Below are 18,555 nucleotides of genomic sequence, written 5' to 3'. Positions count from 1 at the left end.
TCAAGAAATTTATACGTGGATATGTATATATAATATAATTAATAATTAATTAAAATAAATTAAAATTACAAGTCAGCACAAACGTTTTCTCTTCTCTGCTTACAGATCGAAATGGAAAATATTTTCCTAATTTCGAGCATGCCGTCAAATGACTGTCTTCACAATCCGCCGAGACTCGTCTAACCGTTGTCTAGCCCGTAGGCGGAACTCGAGCCGAATTTGACAGTAAGCAGGAAGGATGTAATTTACCTTTCCTCCGATCCTCGACGACGAAAAGGGGGTAACGTGACGTGAATAAAGGTACATCGAGCGAGAGAATAGAAGCGATCGTTGACAAGGGCGATGTCGGAAGCGTAAAACGCGGCGCGACCATTCGCCCCGAAGATGCTGGTAGACGACTGCGGAAACGGAATGGGGTGGACTTCGGCTAGCGTGCGCGGGGGATGGTCCACCCCGGGAGGATGCAGAAATTCAGCCATGAGCTTCGGCGGCAGCGTGCCATCCTTGCATCCGACCGGTTCGATGAGATCGTTGCGCTCGCAACATTCTATGCAGGTGAGCGAATAAAGCGGCGCCGGCGTCGTCTATTATTATCACGTCTGTTGCAATCAATCTCTAATTAATGCATTCTTTAATCTCTAATTAATCTAATGAGTTTTTCGCAATTGTTGGTTAAAATCAATAAAAGGTTTCTTTTAATTTTATTTTTGGAAATAAAATTAGAATTACAAATAGAAATTTGTAATATTTTTAATGAATATTAATATTTAAACGCGAATATTATAATTTTAAAGGACTTTACTTTGTATACAGATGTAAGTAAATTTTTAATTAAAAAATAAATATCATTTTTTTATGAAAAGTATCATAAATAATATGATACTTTTAAATGTCAAAGATTTTTCGGAGAGAGTAATATGAATTTTTAGTTTAGAATTTTGAACGCAATACTGATAGATTGCATTAATTTTTTAATAATATTAGCAGTGCTAAACAATTCCTCTTGTGTTATATTGCATCTTAACGTCAACGCGCGCTGAGCAATATTTCGTCATAATAATAATAAACATGGATGATTGTACGTCTATGAATTTCTCGACATCGTGTTCTCTCTCTCTCTCTCTCTCTCTCTCTCTCAAGCGCTTTGAAAATTTATCTTGCTTGCAGCCTCCGCCCGAGACACCGCGAAGATGCATACATTGTCATCCGGTACATGTTGCCAGCACCCCCAATAATTACATGCAACATCCTATGCAGTATTATACGCCGACTCATTGTATGGAGGGTCAAAATGGCACGTATACGCCGCATCGTGGAAGTTCATATCACGGCGGTGAGTTTACTTTTCAGTTGATAATTAAATGAATTTTTCAAATAATATTGATCTTGAATACTCTTCAGTAAACTCTCGTTATACAGGATTTCAAATATTATATTCTATTCTTTTTACTCGTTTACATAATTTAATATTAAAATATATTCTGGATATTATATTATCATTACGCATTTATAAATTTAAATTTAATGTATAACAAGATTATTTTGTTTATCAAACTTGTGGGCGTTGATATTCAGATATTTAATTAAATTTACTCTAATTATACTAAATATATTAAATTTAAATTAATCTAAAATAATACAACATATTTCCAAGAGTTTATCATAATTTCGCGAATCATGTACTTAATTTTTGCGAAAAATATAATATCTGATGACGGTAGAGACGGTTATATATTGCAGAATTCTTTTAGAATTCTTCTAGAATTTTCTTAATAAAATATTTTCCTATCTGCGCTTTGTACACAGTGGACGCGTTATTCTCTCGTAGAGTGTATCGATAACTTTAGAATTTTTAGCGAAAACTATTGTTCAGTTATCATTTCTTTTGTGTCTACACAAAAGCGAAAGCCAAAGGAAATGGGACAAGATGAAAAAGGTTGTACTATGAGAGATACGGTAGAGTAAAAATCAATTCCACTTAACAGTGCCAAAGAGATACCTGAATGCCGAGCTTGATGTATCGTCGAAAACAGTGTCTATCAAAAATATAGGTCGACCGTTGGTTTTCAATCTCGACCGACGGAGGTGAATCTGAGTGGCGCGCTCGTACTTTGCCTTACTTCTTTTGTTCGAAAGAATCAACAATTCCTATTATGAGAGGCAAAAAAAAGTTCATTATTTTTTTATATATTGAATTATGCAGGAATACAGAAAATGTCAATGCGTATACGACTTTACTTCAATTTTTCGAGGATGTAATATAAATGATACAATAAGAAATAATGAAAACATCGTTGATTATCATTTTATTGCAAGATATTTCAAATAACGAAAAAGAAATATTTTTATAAAAACAAAAAAACAAAAAAATTTGGAAAATATCCACGAAGCCGAAACTATCGTATTTATTATTCAATAACGTATTCGCGCACATTCGAGAGCCCTTTTATATCCGAGCCTCTTGGGCATTTATGCATTTATTGCAATCAATGCACATTCTCGATGCTCTTCGCCGCAGGATTTTAGACATTTCGTTTGAATTGCACACTGCGAAAATGTGTGGCTGTGATTCCACTAAGGATGCGGCACGTTCGCAAGAACTGCGAACGTGCCGTACCTTTTACGGCATCACGAGGGCATCCTCGTAACTCGTTCCACGGCAATTTCGCTTTCCCGGCACCCAGGATCATCCCCGACAATTTCTGTGTCTCACATCATTTTCAACAAAATACCTCGTGTCGCTCGTCCATTCTTTTCCACTCCTCGGCGCGTTCCTCGCATTACGCGTGCTCTCTCTCTCTCCTTTCGTTCCTTATTTTCATTATATACCGGGTAATGAAGAATATCTCTCGTTCTTGCTGTTAATTTTTCCTTCGGAAAGCGTACGCCTGTCCTTATCAGCGACGACGACAACGTTGACGATAATGTGGCGTCGTACAAATAATCCGCCCCCTAAATGATTTTACGCGCTGAACGTTAATAAGCAATAGAGCTCGCGTAGAAACTTATCCACTTATGAACATAGCTGGGATTGAATTGCATTGCAGCTTAACTCGCGTTTGCTGACACAGTGGTACGATAATTTATAACGGATGTCAAACCGTCATGTAACAAACCATACGAGCGAATTAATGAAAAACTACGAAATATACATTTACCAATCCAGCGTTATAATTGCGTGAATAAAACAAAGCGATGAAATTAATTTGCGTGTACCAAAGTATATTTTACAAAGTATAAAATGAAAAAAGTTTAATATATATGTTAGAGAATCGCTGGGGAACAGGAAAAAAGGCGATTTCATTTTTTTTTTTCATTTTAAATTCTCTCTCTTTCTGGAAAAAATATTATTTTCTTTATATTTTTAATTAAAACGGACCAAAATATTAATTAAACGGATTAAAATTATTTGATAAGATTAATTATCAGACTTGCAAATTTAAATGATTCAATGTGGATCGAAATGAAATTTTTGCCAAGACGCATGAGAATATGAAAACCCATGGGTGTCACATTTAATGCGGCTAATGGAAAAGTTTATACTGGTTAGGACGCGACTAAGGGCGATCTCATACACGGGGTCGCCCATAATTCAGTTAGATATTTTTCCTCGTTGCAAAAAAAAAAAAAAAGAAAAAGTAAAAGAAAAACAATACAGCGACCGGACGCCGTAGTCTTTATTTCACAATGTGGAACGAGGCAAACGCCGCTTTTCTATCTCGCGATCATCAACCCTTCCTTTCCTTCCGCGACCTGCCCTTTGCCCTACCCGACGTTACCTTTCAACCCACCACCTTCGCCCTTTCAAAAGTGCATTTACCTAACCCTCGCCTCCACTTTCCACCTTCGCGCAGTTTCTTTCAACTCGTTTCTTACCCATCTCGCGCCCTGTCTCATGCAAACCATGTTGCCAGCCACAGGAACCGTCGCCACGAGCGTCTAACAGCGCTCGCATTGTGCGGAGGAAAATTCCATGCGAAAAGTATTGTCTCAAGTATTAAACATTTCAATCCAACTCCCTGCTCGAACGATGGCGGTAATATTTAATAAGGACCACCCAAGGTTTCCTTCAGCAAACTGTATTTCAAGAATTATTATGGAAAGTCGCCCTTCTCTTAATCAATGCCCCCTCCCCCCAATTAAAAAAAAATTGTTTAAATAATTCTGTTTTAATTTATGATTTCTTTCAGATACTCGTCTGCGTTACATAGACGGGGACGAGAGCATGGGCGCTAATACCAACTGGGTTCTGGGCGATCTACGCAGTTTGCATCGCTGCGTACCCGCACTTCGTCGTACAGGTAATCTTCTTCTCGAATAATTATACAGGGTGAGTCTAAACGTTGAGTCAGAGTCTCTTTGAGATTTTATAGGAAATTTAATTCTACATAAACGGTTTTCTATATGCATGGGTTGAAAAATACTTTCTTAAAAGATTAGCATCTCCAAAAATCTCTGTAATCGCGGTTTTATTTTATATATTTTTACAAATATCAGTGAAAGAATGTGTTTTTTAATCAAAAGTACCGAAAAAAAATTGTAGAGAATTAAATTATCTTTCAAATGAGATTAAAATGATTGTAGTATGTTCCATAGGTTTGAAATAACCAGTCAAATGTACAAAAAAGTTTTTCAACTATCGACGATAGAATTTTTTAAAAATATTTTTGTTTTTAAAATATTTTATAGTAATACTTTAGTGTAAAAAGAAGAATTATTTTATTTTTATGAAAGAAAAAGATTGTTATTTTTTATCTTTATTGATTTTTTTTCCACGAAATTTATTAAGTTTTTTTTAAATTTTCTTTTCTTTTCACTTTCTGCTCTTCCTTTCATCCTGCTGTGGTGATTTGTTTAAACAATGCAGAAAAATAAAATTTTTTTAAAATAACCAACATCTACAACCATCTCTACAACCTTTGTTTGGATATTTTTTGTTAAAAAATGCATATTTTTTCCTGATATTTGTAAAAATGTATAAAATAACCGTGATTTTGTTGGACGGTAAGTTTACCTAAGAAAAAGAAAACATTTTTTGACCTATATTTATAGGAAACTTTTTGTTCAAAACAAAATTTCAAAATCTGGCCGGTACGTTTAATTCCATCCTGTATACATATATTCGAATATTCATAATAATAACAGAGATAGATGTTTATTATTTACAATATCGTCGCTCAGTGTGCATATTTTTTTGCAATGTTACATGAATAAAAAATTAAATAATGTGATGATTGTGAAATAAAATTAATATAATATAATTATATAGACGACACAATAGATGCTGGTTATTAATAATAAATTACACGCAAAATTTAATTACTAATCGAAGATTTTTACATCAAGACGTATAAATTTCTATTTTTCTCCAAGTTTTTCTTTTGTTTTTACTCTTTTACATCTAAAGATAAATGCAAAGCATCAAATCCGTTGCCCTTACGAGATATTCCATTATTGATCGGGACGCGATTTATCTCCGAATTATAAAGAGAATAATCTTTTCTATCTCAGGCATAGACGTCGCCGGTATGCGGACGCATTTCTATCCGGAGGGTGGTTGGGGCTGGTTAGTCTGCGCCGCCGGTTTCCTCGCCCTGTTGCTCACCACCGGGATGCAGCTCGCCTTCGGAATGCTCTATCTTTACGCCATACGACATCTCGGTGACGTCCACCTGATGGATATAGGTATGTCAAGCATCTTAAATATATATATATATATATATATATATATATATATATATATATTTTATATATATATTTTAAAATTATATCCTAACTCATTGTCAGAGTGAGAAAAAATATAATAATAAATAAATCGTGTAAGTAACTATATCTATATTCTCACAGTGAGCAATAATGGCGAGTTTCTTCGCAAATGCTTCTTCGCGTATTTGTAAAAAAAAAAAAAAGAGAGAAAAGGAAAAAGTCGTTTGTCGAAACGATTAAATCTGCAGATTCAACTCCATTTCCATGTATACATTTCCGTGAAAAACGCAACGTTTTCCGGTGCTGCCGACGATTCCGCTCTCGCGCTCATTAATATTCCACCTTCTCGCCGAGTTGCTTTACATACGCGCGTATATCCCGTAACGCGAGGCGCGCCTGCTGCTGTTTTCTGCTGGATGCACGTTGCCTTCGCGTAGTTTTCGAACTTGAACGTGTACATTAAAGTTCTATTTCTTAGAATAGCGACAGCGCAGCTTTTTACGGCTGGTGAGAGCAACAAATTACGACGTGACTCGCGTAATTCACGGCACGGTGTTGTTTTTCCAACAGGTAACGTTAGGGGAGGGGGGAGGAAAAAAAAATGGTAAGCTTTGTAACATCTCATTCTTTTCGAGTAATTTCACGTCGACGTATTTCCCGGACAAAAGTTAATTCGAAGCATTTGTCTTCAACGTCACAAATTGGATTTCAAACGAAACTTTTGTCAAGGCGAGGACTACAAGGGATTAATTGGGAATTAAATAATCCTATTACGCATTTGTGTTTGTAACTTTTGACATTTCATTTATCAAGATTTTTATTTAATGTTGAACATGATTACGCTTTTTGCACCTTTCAAACGTTATGGCATCCGTTATAGGGGCGATTAAGCAATGAAATTGCAAAAACAATTTGTGAAAGGAGCAATTTATTGCGGAAATTTGAATATTTACCTAATTGCAAGTTGATATAATTTGCGTGTTTCGTTGAAACAATACATTTCAATTTATATTCATACGTTGTCATACACTGCACGCGACACATTGTGCATTGGGTGGAAATTTAATCCTATTTATTCATAATGCATTTTTGAGTTATTCTACATTTTTCGATTTGCGTTGGTAGGAATTGTATTACTGCTCTTTATCATATTGTCATTTCCACTGTGCTAACGTTCGAGCTTCTGTGAATTTATATATTTATCGCGATATAAATTTACCTTTTAAAAAATCCGCTATCTATCACAATTCAATAGACGCGTTAGCAATGATAAAAAATCGAACTGATATCGATATTGCGGATTGATTCGTGGTATAAAATTTAATTCGTTTTTGATAAATAAATATATTTGTAATAAAAAATAAATTTGTTTTTCATAAATAATTATTTGCTAAATTATACAGATTTATTTTATCAGAGAGCTCAATAGAATTGAGTAGCTTATTAATCAGCTGCTTATTATTAAGCAGCTGATTATTAAAAAAACACGAATTTCTAGAGCGCAACGTATTGGAATGTTAATAGAAATTATCAGATATTTAAAATCTCTTTTTTGATTATAATCAGTTCTTTACGAAGAGAGTTAATGATTATATTTATATTTGCTATATTAATATTTATATCTGGATAAAGAGGGATACATCTTACTTTTATAAATTTACTTTAGAAATTATACAAAAGAAATAGATTGCAACGCGATACTATAATATCAATTTTATATCAATTTTTTATTTTTCAAAAATATGAATTATCTTGAATGTACGATATATAACTATATCTACTGTTTGCATACAATTTTATCGGATAATTAGAGCAAAATAGCGGAGATAAAATCTAACAGGATAAAAAACTGTATTAACAAAAAATAATTTTTATTTCTTTATAAATAACATAGATAATGCTATCTTTATAATATAAAATGTAGTTATATTATTATATAATTACATTAATCTCTCTCCCCTCCCTCTCTCTCTCTCTCTCTCTCTCTTAAAATGTTGAAATAATATATATGTTTACAATAATAATTTCTTTTATTTATTATTAATATACTCTACATAGAATTGTGTTAAAGTTTTTTGCTCTGCTTGGGTTGTTTTTATTCTCCATTATGCATTTATTTTACTTACGATTATATTATAGTCAAGGTATCGTATACCGAAACTAAATAGAAGAAATAGATTTCGTTTATTGAGCTTTCACGTAGCCTCAAGTAAGAAGCCCTCATTTGCCCTGCAGGCAAAACGAGGAGTCAACCTTGTTATTGTGACTTATTTTCCTAACCAGTGAAGTGTTAAGGAACGCTTAATTTCTACGTTATTCGATTAAAGGTTAAACGGCAAACTGTACCGCGATCAACGGGATGAGGTATGGACGTATATATATATATTTACCATGAATATAAGATAAAAGTGAAAGGTCTTTCCCCTTGACATGACATTTTCCCGACCTTAAAGTGATTAAAGTGAAGAGTTTTGTATATTGATCGAAAGTGCTTGAGCTTCCTCTTCCTAGTTTTTTTAACTCGAGATAAAGGGGGTCTGTCTATGCTCGAATAAATTATATGAAGTATATAAATAAAGAGAGAGAATGATATATACAACGTGCAGTTGTATTTATTGTATTATTATTTGTTTACGCAAAATTGCCTTTGTCTTGAAAGTTATTGGTTATAAAACTAATCATTGCTACGATTAAAGATGAATGTAAATTACACGTATATTCATTAATTCAGTTTTGACATAAATTTTTTACAGACTTTGCATACATGTTCATATACTTGTAAGATTATAATAATGGGATAAAATAAATAGACAAGATAAAGTGTATGGAAAATTATAAAAATAGCAAATAAAGGTCATTACGTAAAGTGTAGAATAATCAATCAAGAAAATTGACGTAATAGCACACACAATATTCTTAATTAAATTAACCCTTTCAAGTATCGTCACATCTTTGATATAAAAATAGATACGTTGTACGGTTATTAGATGCACTTTATCTTGCTCTAATAATAAAATGCTATTAACATTCAATGCTCGTGATATAAAGAGAGATGTTGAATATTCCTTGTGTGAACAAATGGATATCCGTGAATATATTTTATTATTTTTATCATGTCTCTGAAGGAAAGTGAAAGTGATTTTCCACTGAAGAGAGTTACGTATATTTTTGTTGAGCATCTTCGGAAAGGATAAAATATCGAAAGAGAAAATGCCTTTTAACGAAAAGACATGAGTTTTACTTATCTCTGAAGTCGCGTCGATAGCTTACATTTTCACACAATGCGCGCAAGAATCGAACTATGGGACGCTACATATAAGACGAAATGGCGGAACGAAACTTGTCAAACTTAGCACTCAATTTCGGTGACACAAAGAGGCAAAAGTTTCCTATCGCGAGAACAAGATCGTCCCGTTTCCAGGAATCCGCAGAACTCGATTCCGGATTTCATTCTTTCATATTTTTCGAGGAACGGGAAAATCTTGTACAATTCTATGCAATATAAGCGAGAGTGGAGTTGGGTGATGAAGAATTTCATCGTTAATATCTTCCGGATCTCATGTTCGGTATTCGAGGTGACAGGCGTCGCTTCGGGAAATCCGCTTAAGACTCATCAATAAACCGATACATAGCCCGATGACGTGAAAAATATTTTAACACCTCACTTCCCTTTCCTCCCCACACCATACGTCGTCTTATTAAATATTCCTCCCTTTCCCCCTCTTCTCCGCGTATTGACAATTTCTCGATATTTGTCCACGTTCAATAACGTCGCCCGGGTATATAATGACAATGGGTATTGATCGCTCCTTTTCGAGCTCCTTCAGCCTATGTTTTCGGAGACACAGAGAGTCCTAAAGCCAGCTTCGAACATATACGAACGTATCCTTTCCCGTACATGTTTGTACGATACGATCATGGCGTGTTATTTGTCGATTGACCTCGCGCCTTTCCCACAAAGGAGATCTCCGGCTTGTGTATGCCCGGAGATATCCTTGATGGTATATTTCAACTTGCACCAAATACAGGTCCCTGTCCTCGAGCTTTTCGCCAAAGTACGATTAACGTGCTGTGGCACGCGCCGGTCATCCCATCGTTTGTATATATATGTGTGTGTGTGTGTGTGTGTGTGTGTATGTGAGATATACACTCTCGATTTCGTCCTTTTCCGCTTCGATCACTTACATAAAACAGTAGGCCGTTCGATGAATCGGTCCCGCTAAAAGCGTTTCCTTTCCAAAAGTGGATCCGGCTAAATAAGACAAGAGTCGAAGGGAATCGCCTGGAAAATGTCCGAAATGTGCTGGATTTGGGTATATTTATTGCTCGAAACTTGTGTCTGACAGAAGCACGGGTATAACATAAAGTCCGATCAATTTTTTATCGGACGTCACATTGAAAAAATGATGACGGGGGAGGAGCTCGTCCGAATTGCAGAATCGCTCTGTTTAGCAGTTCGTTGAAGCAGTTCTATAATGAAATTGAACAATAGGAGCAAATAATCCCTTCGACACTGCACGAATTTTCTTTTTTTTTTTTTTTTTACAAATCATTATCCTTTAACGGACATTTCTTATGCATACGTTGATTACTTACAATCTTGGAAATGCCGAAAGTCCTCGATAATCCGAACACATCCTTGCATTAATTAATTCGGATTATGGACTTTGCACTGTATCTGTGTAAGCCGGCGTGGAAGAGGTATATTACGAGCGTAAGATTTTGGTTTCACGCATCTTCCTCCAGGTAGATAACGTCCGTTAAGTCTTTAATGGCCTCTCAAGATTGAACTTGTCGACGTTCATTCACGATTGTTAAATTGTAAATCAAATGGGAGGATGTAAAGAAAGTCAATCAATTTATCAATTTATCTTCATGTTTTCTTTCTTATTAGAATTATTATTTCAATAATAATTCTCTTTTTTTTTTCTCTATTTTTTAACTTGTTGAAAATTTCAAATCCAGTAGGAGAAATTTACGAGAGATTAAATAACGTCTATCTTATAGATCTGTCATATAGAGTTATTTCTCTCTTACTAATCGCATTATCGCGAAAATAGCATTATTGTTCTTTTCATTTATGTTTCTTGCTCCCTTCAACACACTTTTCTCTCTCTTTTTTCCTTCTCTTTACTACCAGCATCTAAAGCAAGGTGCACGTAAAGGAAACAGTCTTTATTGCGTACTTGACAAATAAATATCAGTTGATTTTTACAATGTTTTTTATTGAAATAAAAAGCATAGCTAACCTAATTAACTACTGATATAATTCTTTTCTAGGTATTTTAATTGGGTATTGTGTTAAATTTTTCATTACTTAATATTCTAATTCTTAATTATGTACTGTATAAAGGGAACGAATCATCATATCTGTAATATGATAATTTTTGCAAATATTCAGAATGAAAAAAGATTAAATAACATGAGAAATATATTTTTAGATATGTAAATTTATTATAGAAAACAAGAACGACGTAGGAAGTACTAAGATTTTTGACTACGATATGATAAATTTGACATGAATAGTTTCAGTTTCTATACAGAGGATTGTTCAAAGTTTCGTATCTTCCATGTTACATCGTTGCACCACACATCACGCCAGTTTGAGATTAACGCTGCAGTCACGATATCGGACTTTGTGTCGATTTACTTACCACTCTCCGGAACGACAATGTCAAGCTTCCTCAGAACAAGCGCGATACAGCATCGCGTTCAGGAGTGGAAAATTGCTCATCTCCTGTTTGGAAGCGAGTTGGGCCAACAACATCGTTGCCAAGTTAGAGAGAGCATCGGAATGAGATGGAGAGAATAAAAAGAGAGAAATAGAGGGATAGGAGAAGGATAGCGAAGATGGAAGCGGAGAGAATGGGAATGGCAGAATTTTCGGGTTATCAGCAGAAGTTGCTTCATTATTGCCGCAATAAACGCATAACAGATAAACGAATAAGAAAGAGCGCTATTTGATGTATATGTGTCATATGTCTGAAACATTGACAAAAGCATGAAAATTTCGTAGGCTGTTCTACTATTTCTTCTTCTTTCCAATATGTCTGTGCAAAACTTGAGCACAATTTTTTTAACGCTTTGGATATTATTTCAAATTAAAGTTACTATCGATTCTTATGAAAAATCGTAAAACATTTAGCACTTATTAACAGGGGAAAAACATTTGCCAACGAAATAAAAATTTTCACATATATCAAGAAAAATCTAATAAATATTTGCGTAAAACTTGACTTAGATCCATTTATTCATTTAAAAATTACTAAAAATTGTAAAAAAAATATTATTTGTCTCTCTCTTTCTCTTTTAGCAAGGTACTTGTTTTTCTTTGTTTCTTGCAATTGATTTTAGAGGGTATTCACGATCAAAAGTTTTTGTTATAAATTAGAAAAAATATTAGTAACAATTATTTTCTTTTATGAAGAAGTCAAAAAGCAAATTATTTCGTGATATTTTAATTTCTTTTATAATCCGGATTTATTTACTTGATTTTTCAAACGTACAGCCAAAACATACTGTATAGATTTACTTTTTTGAAATATAAAAAACATTTTTTTATTCTTTGCATAATAATGAGTTTATCCTGTATGATAATGTTATAATAATAAGTACATATATTTATCGTGCAAATAATGAAAAAATTATATTTTATACACATACATATATTAAGTCTTCTCTCTAAAATGGAAGATGATAGTTTCACGAATGTTGTATAACATTCCGTAAAGAATTAAAAATTCCTTTTATGCATACATCTTCTTTATATAAACGTAACTTTACCATTCTGTTTACTCTATCGAAAATTTCACCTTATCTTAATCACATGACAATTTTATTTCGTGACATAGATGATATAATTTATTATGCAACCTAATAACGCACTTTATCACTTCAACGTCAAGATTGTTTCATGATAAACGTGAATAATTCAAGCTCTCGTGATGATTTAATAAAGCTATCCTCATTTTGTCAAATATCTATTGTTCAGGAATGACAAGGAAAAGAATCTTTCTAATTTCTTACACAACTTGAGACAGCAATAAAATCTATAATTAGAAAGATATGTGTAAAAAACATTTCAATGCTTCAAATAATGGCGCGGATCTTAAAATCGTGATGTGTGTTGAAAAGTGTTCATTTGGTTTAATAATCCGCAGATGAAAAAAAAAAAAAAAATTATTATTATTATAAGACACCTCATATATGCAAATAATTTATAAACAAGGAAAAGATACGAGAAAAATTTTATTTGTTAAGACAAATGTTTTCACATACATATCTTCAATTATGTCGAGAAATATACGATGAAAGTGCGCGGTGGTGGCTTGTTTCCACTTTACGATTGTTTACGTTAAAATAGAATCGTCCTTAGTTGTCGAGATCGATACAGACGAGCGACCTCCCTGAGGGGGAGAGGTGATAGGTATGGGATATCCGCGTCGAGGAAAACGTATGCGTTCGACTAAACGACGAGAGAGAGAGAGAGAGAGAGAGAAAATGAGAGTTTGCGACGTGTTGCTTTGCCGATGTCGAGATCTATTCTTCTCGGTATTCTCCCGATTGGGGTCGGTACATAAGCTGGGAAAGACGGCCGAAGCTTCGGGGATTTCTTCCTCCTGCATGATATATTACGATGCATCGCGCCGCGTTGATGCACGTAGAGAGAAAGCCGCCCTGCTTCTAGAATACGTCCCAACCTTAGGAGATAGACCCAGTTTCGCAAAAGTTGTACAGTTTTTTCTTTTTCGTCCTTGTCTTTCCAAATTGATGGCTGGAAGCGGAAGGGCGCGACGACGGTGCTCGTCGTGAAGAATATCTCGGATCATTAATATCTTCACTGTCGACCAAAGTATTGACAATACTTCAGTAATTAGCGTCAAACCATAATATCCGCCATGGGGCGAAATATGAGCGACGTGCATGCGCTGTCAATATCTTCAGTTCATGCCGAATTATCATGATAGAGCTTCATATTACTGCTTAATGCTGGTCTAGGGAGAAGAGCCTTCTGAGCATGACAGCTACTCACACTGCCTACCCGCAAATTTGCGAATAACGATGAGATGATAACGCTGAGATTATATCGAGGAATTAATCGATCCCGGTCATGTTTTTAAATTAAAATTAATTAGAAGAGTTATTTCACACGATGTTTTAATTGAATTTTTCGGCTTAACTTCATTTTTTGAAACCGCGACATTTTAATTTTCGACATTTTAGATGATTAAATGCAGCTTGTTGATAGACGTAACAAAATTCCATCGATGAAGAATATAGATTAAAATTAATTTGCCACAATTACCTTAGTTTTAATTATTTATAATACAAAAATATTAATTACTTTGATAATAAAATAAAAATCATTTCTTAACTGTTGACTTATTTATGAAAGATTAAAAACTGATGGACTATAGAAAGGCATTGTTTTATTTATTTAACAATTATTTTATTTAAAACTCTATTATTTGACAATAAATTCTGATATCTTTAGGTGCTACAAGATCTTATTATCAATATATTGAAAATAAATATCGACTACTGAAAAGCCGCTTATGTTAGTGTGTAAACTGGGTAACCACTCTCCTACTTTTTCTGCTTCTTTTTCTTTTGCTTCTACGGCATCTGTTACCACACTGTATATATTTTCGAACTAAAAATTTCAAAATTATTATACTACGAGTGTGTTCATTTTCCTCGATAAATTTATTTCAATTTTTTTTTTTTTTTTTGACTTATCGTGAAAATATCATAGATTTTTAATTTACACAGTCTTTAATTTAACAACTCCTCTACACTTGTTTTTCTCATTATTTCAATTTCCAATTATTGTTTGTGTTTTAATCTAACTTTTTTACACGCATGTATTACGACTACTTTAATTGTAAATCGTACGCTATTTTGTTTTGAATTTAAATCCTACTTTTAATTTAAGTTACCCTTTTTATTGCATTTTCAGAGGCGAAATTTAATGTTAATAAATCACATGGTTAATTTGGCTTAGCTTTACTTTTCAATTACATTTTTATTACATCACGAAGAAATGTACGGCGATGTTTAAATGAAAGAAATAGATTTTTTCCTCAGAACCTTCGTAAATGATTATGCGTCGGCACTTGGACGGATATATTTTAGATCCACGAGAGAAAATGTACGGCACATAATGTACCGCAATTGCATTTACGTTCAAAGTTTAGCGCTGCAGCTTCCGATTTGATTAACTGAACTAGCATTAAGTAGCATTACGTGTACGCGGGGGTGGAATGATCGATGTGGGAGTCATACTTCTTATTTTACGAAACCGCAAGCGTGAAATTTATCACGCCATTTTCTTTAATAAAAATATCCGCATTTTTCATTTACCGTAAATCAGACGCGCTCATCCATTTATAATTCATAAAAGAGATATTTTTTATCTGGAAGCTAAAAATAGAATTATACACGATATCCTAATTATATATGAAATAAAATTATAAAGCATATTTCATTAAAAAATAAATATCTTTATCTAATTACTTAATATTCTTTATTATAAATTGCACATAGGATTACACCGTCAATTATAATTCTATCTTATCAAATTTATAACACTTAAGTCAATGGAACATATGATTTAATTTAAATTTATAATTGCATTACTTTGAATTAAAATGCAAATTGGACAGAAAGCCAATGAAATGAAAATCAAACAACGAACTTATATTAATTAATTAAAGTAATTAAAAGTTTATTAACACTTTTGTCTTAAAACATATTTTTAATAACTTTCTGTAAAATTCAAAAATCCTTTATTCTTATAAAGATTTTCATTCAAGAAAATTAATTATTAAGAGATACATTCCTTGCAAATTAAATAGAGTTTCGAAAAAATGTCAAATCAAATCAAATTTTCATCGAGAAAAAATTAACTTCAATTTCTACATCATAGTTTCCCAGGAGTTTTGGTCATATATGATACACGCACATATTTCAAATATACAATTCAGGGCATATCGCTAGAGGTTTCTCTGTTTGAAAGTTTCTTTCTTAATATATCCTTTCCGAGAACACTCAAATTGATTTGCGAGGACGATTGAAATATGGACAAGAAGTTTGCCATAAAAGCAACGTAAACTAAATAAAAAGCGACTGTAGCAATGTCTCTACGATATTACCGAAAAGTACAAAAGCACTAACACGACTTGTGGCAAAATTCTTAATGCAGCAATTTTTTATCAGCCCCCATTTAGATGATAGTAACATATATATATATATATATATATATATATATATATATATATATTATTATAAATAAATTTATTCGAAAAATTGCTCAATAAAAACTATTGCTGATTCAGAGTTACATCTATATATATATATATATATATATATATATATATATATATATATAATACTATTGCTGATTCAGAGTTACATCTATATGTATATATATATATATATATATATATATATATATATATATATGAACTATTGTGATTCGCAGAGTTACATCTAATATATATATATATATATATATATATATATATAGATGTAACTCTGAATCAGCAATAGTTTTTATTGTGCAATTTTTCGAATAAATTTATTTTTATGTTAGTGAATATTCAATTGGTTACCGCAACTTTTGACACCTTGCTGATTTATAACTGAATTAAAACGCAAGAAACTAAAATAAGATTATATAAGCTTTTTTCCTAATCTCTTTAACAGATTACAAGAGAGAAATTCTAAACTCTTTGACGTGGAGGAAAGGAAATCTTCTACGGGTAATAACTTTCTAATATTTTTTTTGCCTCCTGAATTGTACCTACAATTACTTACACAGAGATAACGGTAATTGCTCATTGAGACAGCAACAATCGCCGCCGGCAGTCGAGCGGAAGCAATTGCGGAAAGTGTAATTCGTAATATCCTTTGAAATGTGCGGAGAGAAATGACGTAGCGTTAGATCAGCCTTTTATTGACGTCAAAACACATGGCGGAACTTATGCTCGGGATAGAGCATCGGCTAAAATATTCTTCGGGGATAAAAGCGATGATATACAAGACGGGTGCACTTTTGCAAGAAGAGAGGAAGAGAGAGAAAGAGAGAGATATATATCATTGAGCGTTACAAGGGAAATGCGTAATGACGGATGAGTATGGAAAGACAAGCATGAACAAAGGCTTTGAGCTCCATCGTCCATCGTTCTTTGTCGCTACTAAGATCGCCGCGAATGGGTCTTTTATCCGTCAAAAATGTATTTAAAGTGTAATGTCATCGGCGTGTTTTTTCGTCTTACTTTGACAAATTATTCCGCCTCGTCTAGCGACGCGTTCTCGTACATCATCACGGTGACGTAACATAAACTCTCGTATTATATTGCCTTTCAAGTACTTGTACTCTCACTATAGAAATGTTTAAAAAAAAAAGGAAGAGATGATTTTATAATTATCTGTATTAGTGAAGTTTTACTTTGTTTACCCACCTACGTTACTTTGAAAATTATAATATATACCGCTTGTACAGAAAGATAAAATAATCGCATATATCTGGAGATATGAAAAATCGGGTATAAATTTAATCTCGCGAATAAATTTAATCTGACAATGAGTTCGAAAACGCATCGCGAATTCAATCCGTAAAATTCTGATGCGGGGGTTCATCGCGCCACTTGGTTGCGCTTGTGCAAATAGCGCTAAAAGCATCCAGACTCATAAATTATTCGCACAAGGACGTCGCCGAAGTCGCTACCTGTTGAAGCTTTGGCGCACCAATATCCAGGTTTCTCCGAGAGTTTTTTTTTTTTAAGTCGCAGAGGAACTGGATGATGCATATTCATTTCGAATCCATCGTTTCGATACTCCATCTATCAGTTTTATCTTTAATACCGGGATTACAAGCTCAGCTCAAGATCAAAGATTAAAGGCTAAATTGCATAAATTTCACACGGTGTGAAAATATAAGAAGATCGATGTCTCTTACTCTTGAAATGTTTTCCGATAAATCCAGAAAAATGTGATATGTAAGTTAATAAATCAATGTAATATAAATTAATTTTTTAATGACGTTAATGAAAAATATTATTATCTACCTTTATTTTCAAAGGAAAAAATCTGTTCTTCCCGGGACACCCCGTATATGCATATATTTTGCCTCGATATTTGATACGTGTTACGCAGAACGTTGATGTTATGTTCCTGGATTTATGCGGAAATGTGCATGCGATTCTCACAAGAAACACGAAGAAAAAAAAAAAAGAAAAGAAAAACGTAAACAAAACACGAAGCCAAGCAACGTCCATCGTGTGCTCTTCTTGTTATGCATATAATTATACGCGCGAATCCCCCGCGTGGCAAGTAGCAATTTTCGTAATACGGTTTTCTGAATGTAGTGACGTAATGTTTGCCTGGCTCTTTCGTTTTGAACGTAATATCGCGCCTTGGGTGATATTTTCTGTTGCATCGTTTTCCTAGTCCTTAGCTGTATACAGCCAAGGAATACATTTACATCTTCAGTAAAGTTGACGCGCTCATTTGCAAATGTATAGGATTTCGCCGAGAATGTATTTAGTTGCAACAATCTGTCTTTCTTTTTCTCACAACTTTCGACTATAACAATTTCTCGTGAAAATCTTAACGTGGCTTTAAAAATACAATCTAACGAATTGATTTACATAAAATACATAAAATTATATGTGCAAAAATAATGTAGAATATTATTTCTAGATTTTGATTGTGATATAAAAAAAAAAAGAAAATAAATTAGTTTGACGTTCAAGTCAATTAGATCGAGAATATACATCGAAGACTCTCGCGTAATCTCGAAAGAGGTGTAAGCAGTAACTGACAGGATCTTGTTTCTCAATTAAT

At 33.4% G+C, this 18,555-nt stretch overlaps 1 protein-coding gene across 1 annotated transcript in view; it reads left to right on the top strand.

The window, feature by feature from the left end:
- LOC126855714 (monocarboxylate transporter 4-like) overlaps positions 1–18,555 on the top strand; it is a 68,252-nt gene that overhangs the window by 32,329 nt on the left and 17,368 nt on the right. Inside the window, exons 2-5 of the mRNA XM_050603582.1 lie at positions 106–555; positions 1,168–1,333; positions 4,191–4,301; positions 5,512–5,685. Of these exons, the coding sequence (XP_050459539.1) occupies positions 385–555; positions 1,168–1,333; positions 4,191–4,301; positions 5,512–5,685 (622 nt within the window). The 5' untranslated portion in view covers positions 106–384. The remainder of the gene's footprint in view (positions 1–105; positions 556–1,167; positions 1,334–4,190; positions 4,302–5,511; positions 5,686–18,555) is intronic.

Source organism: Cataglyphis hispanica, chromosome 2, assembly GCF_021464435.1.
Source record: "Cataglyphis hispanica isolate Lineage 1 chromosome 2, ULB_Chis1_1.0, whole genome shotgun sequence".
In the NCBI taxonomy this organism is placed as follows: Eukaryota; Metazoa; Arthropoda; class Insecta; order Hymenoptera; family Formicidae; genus Cataglyphis; species Cataglyphis hispanica.
This window is presented reverse-complemented; position numbering and strand designations above follow the sequence as displayed.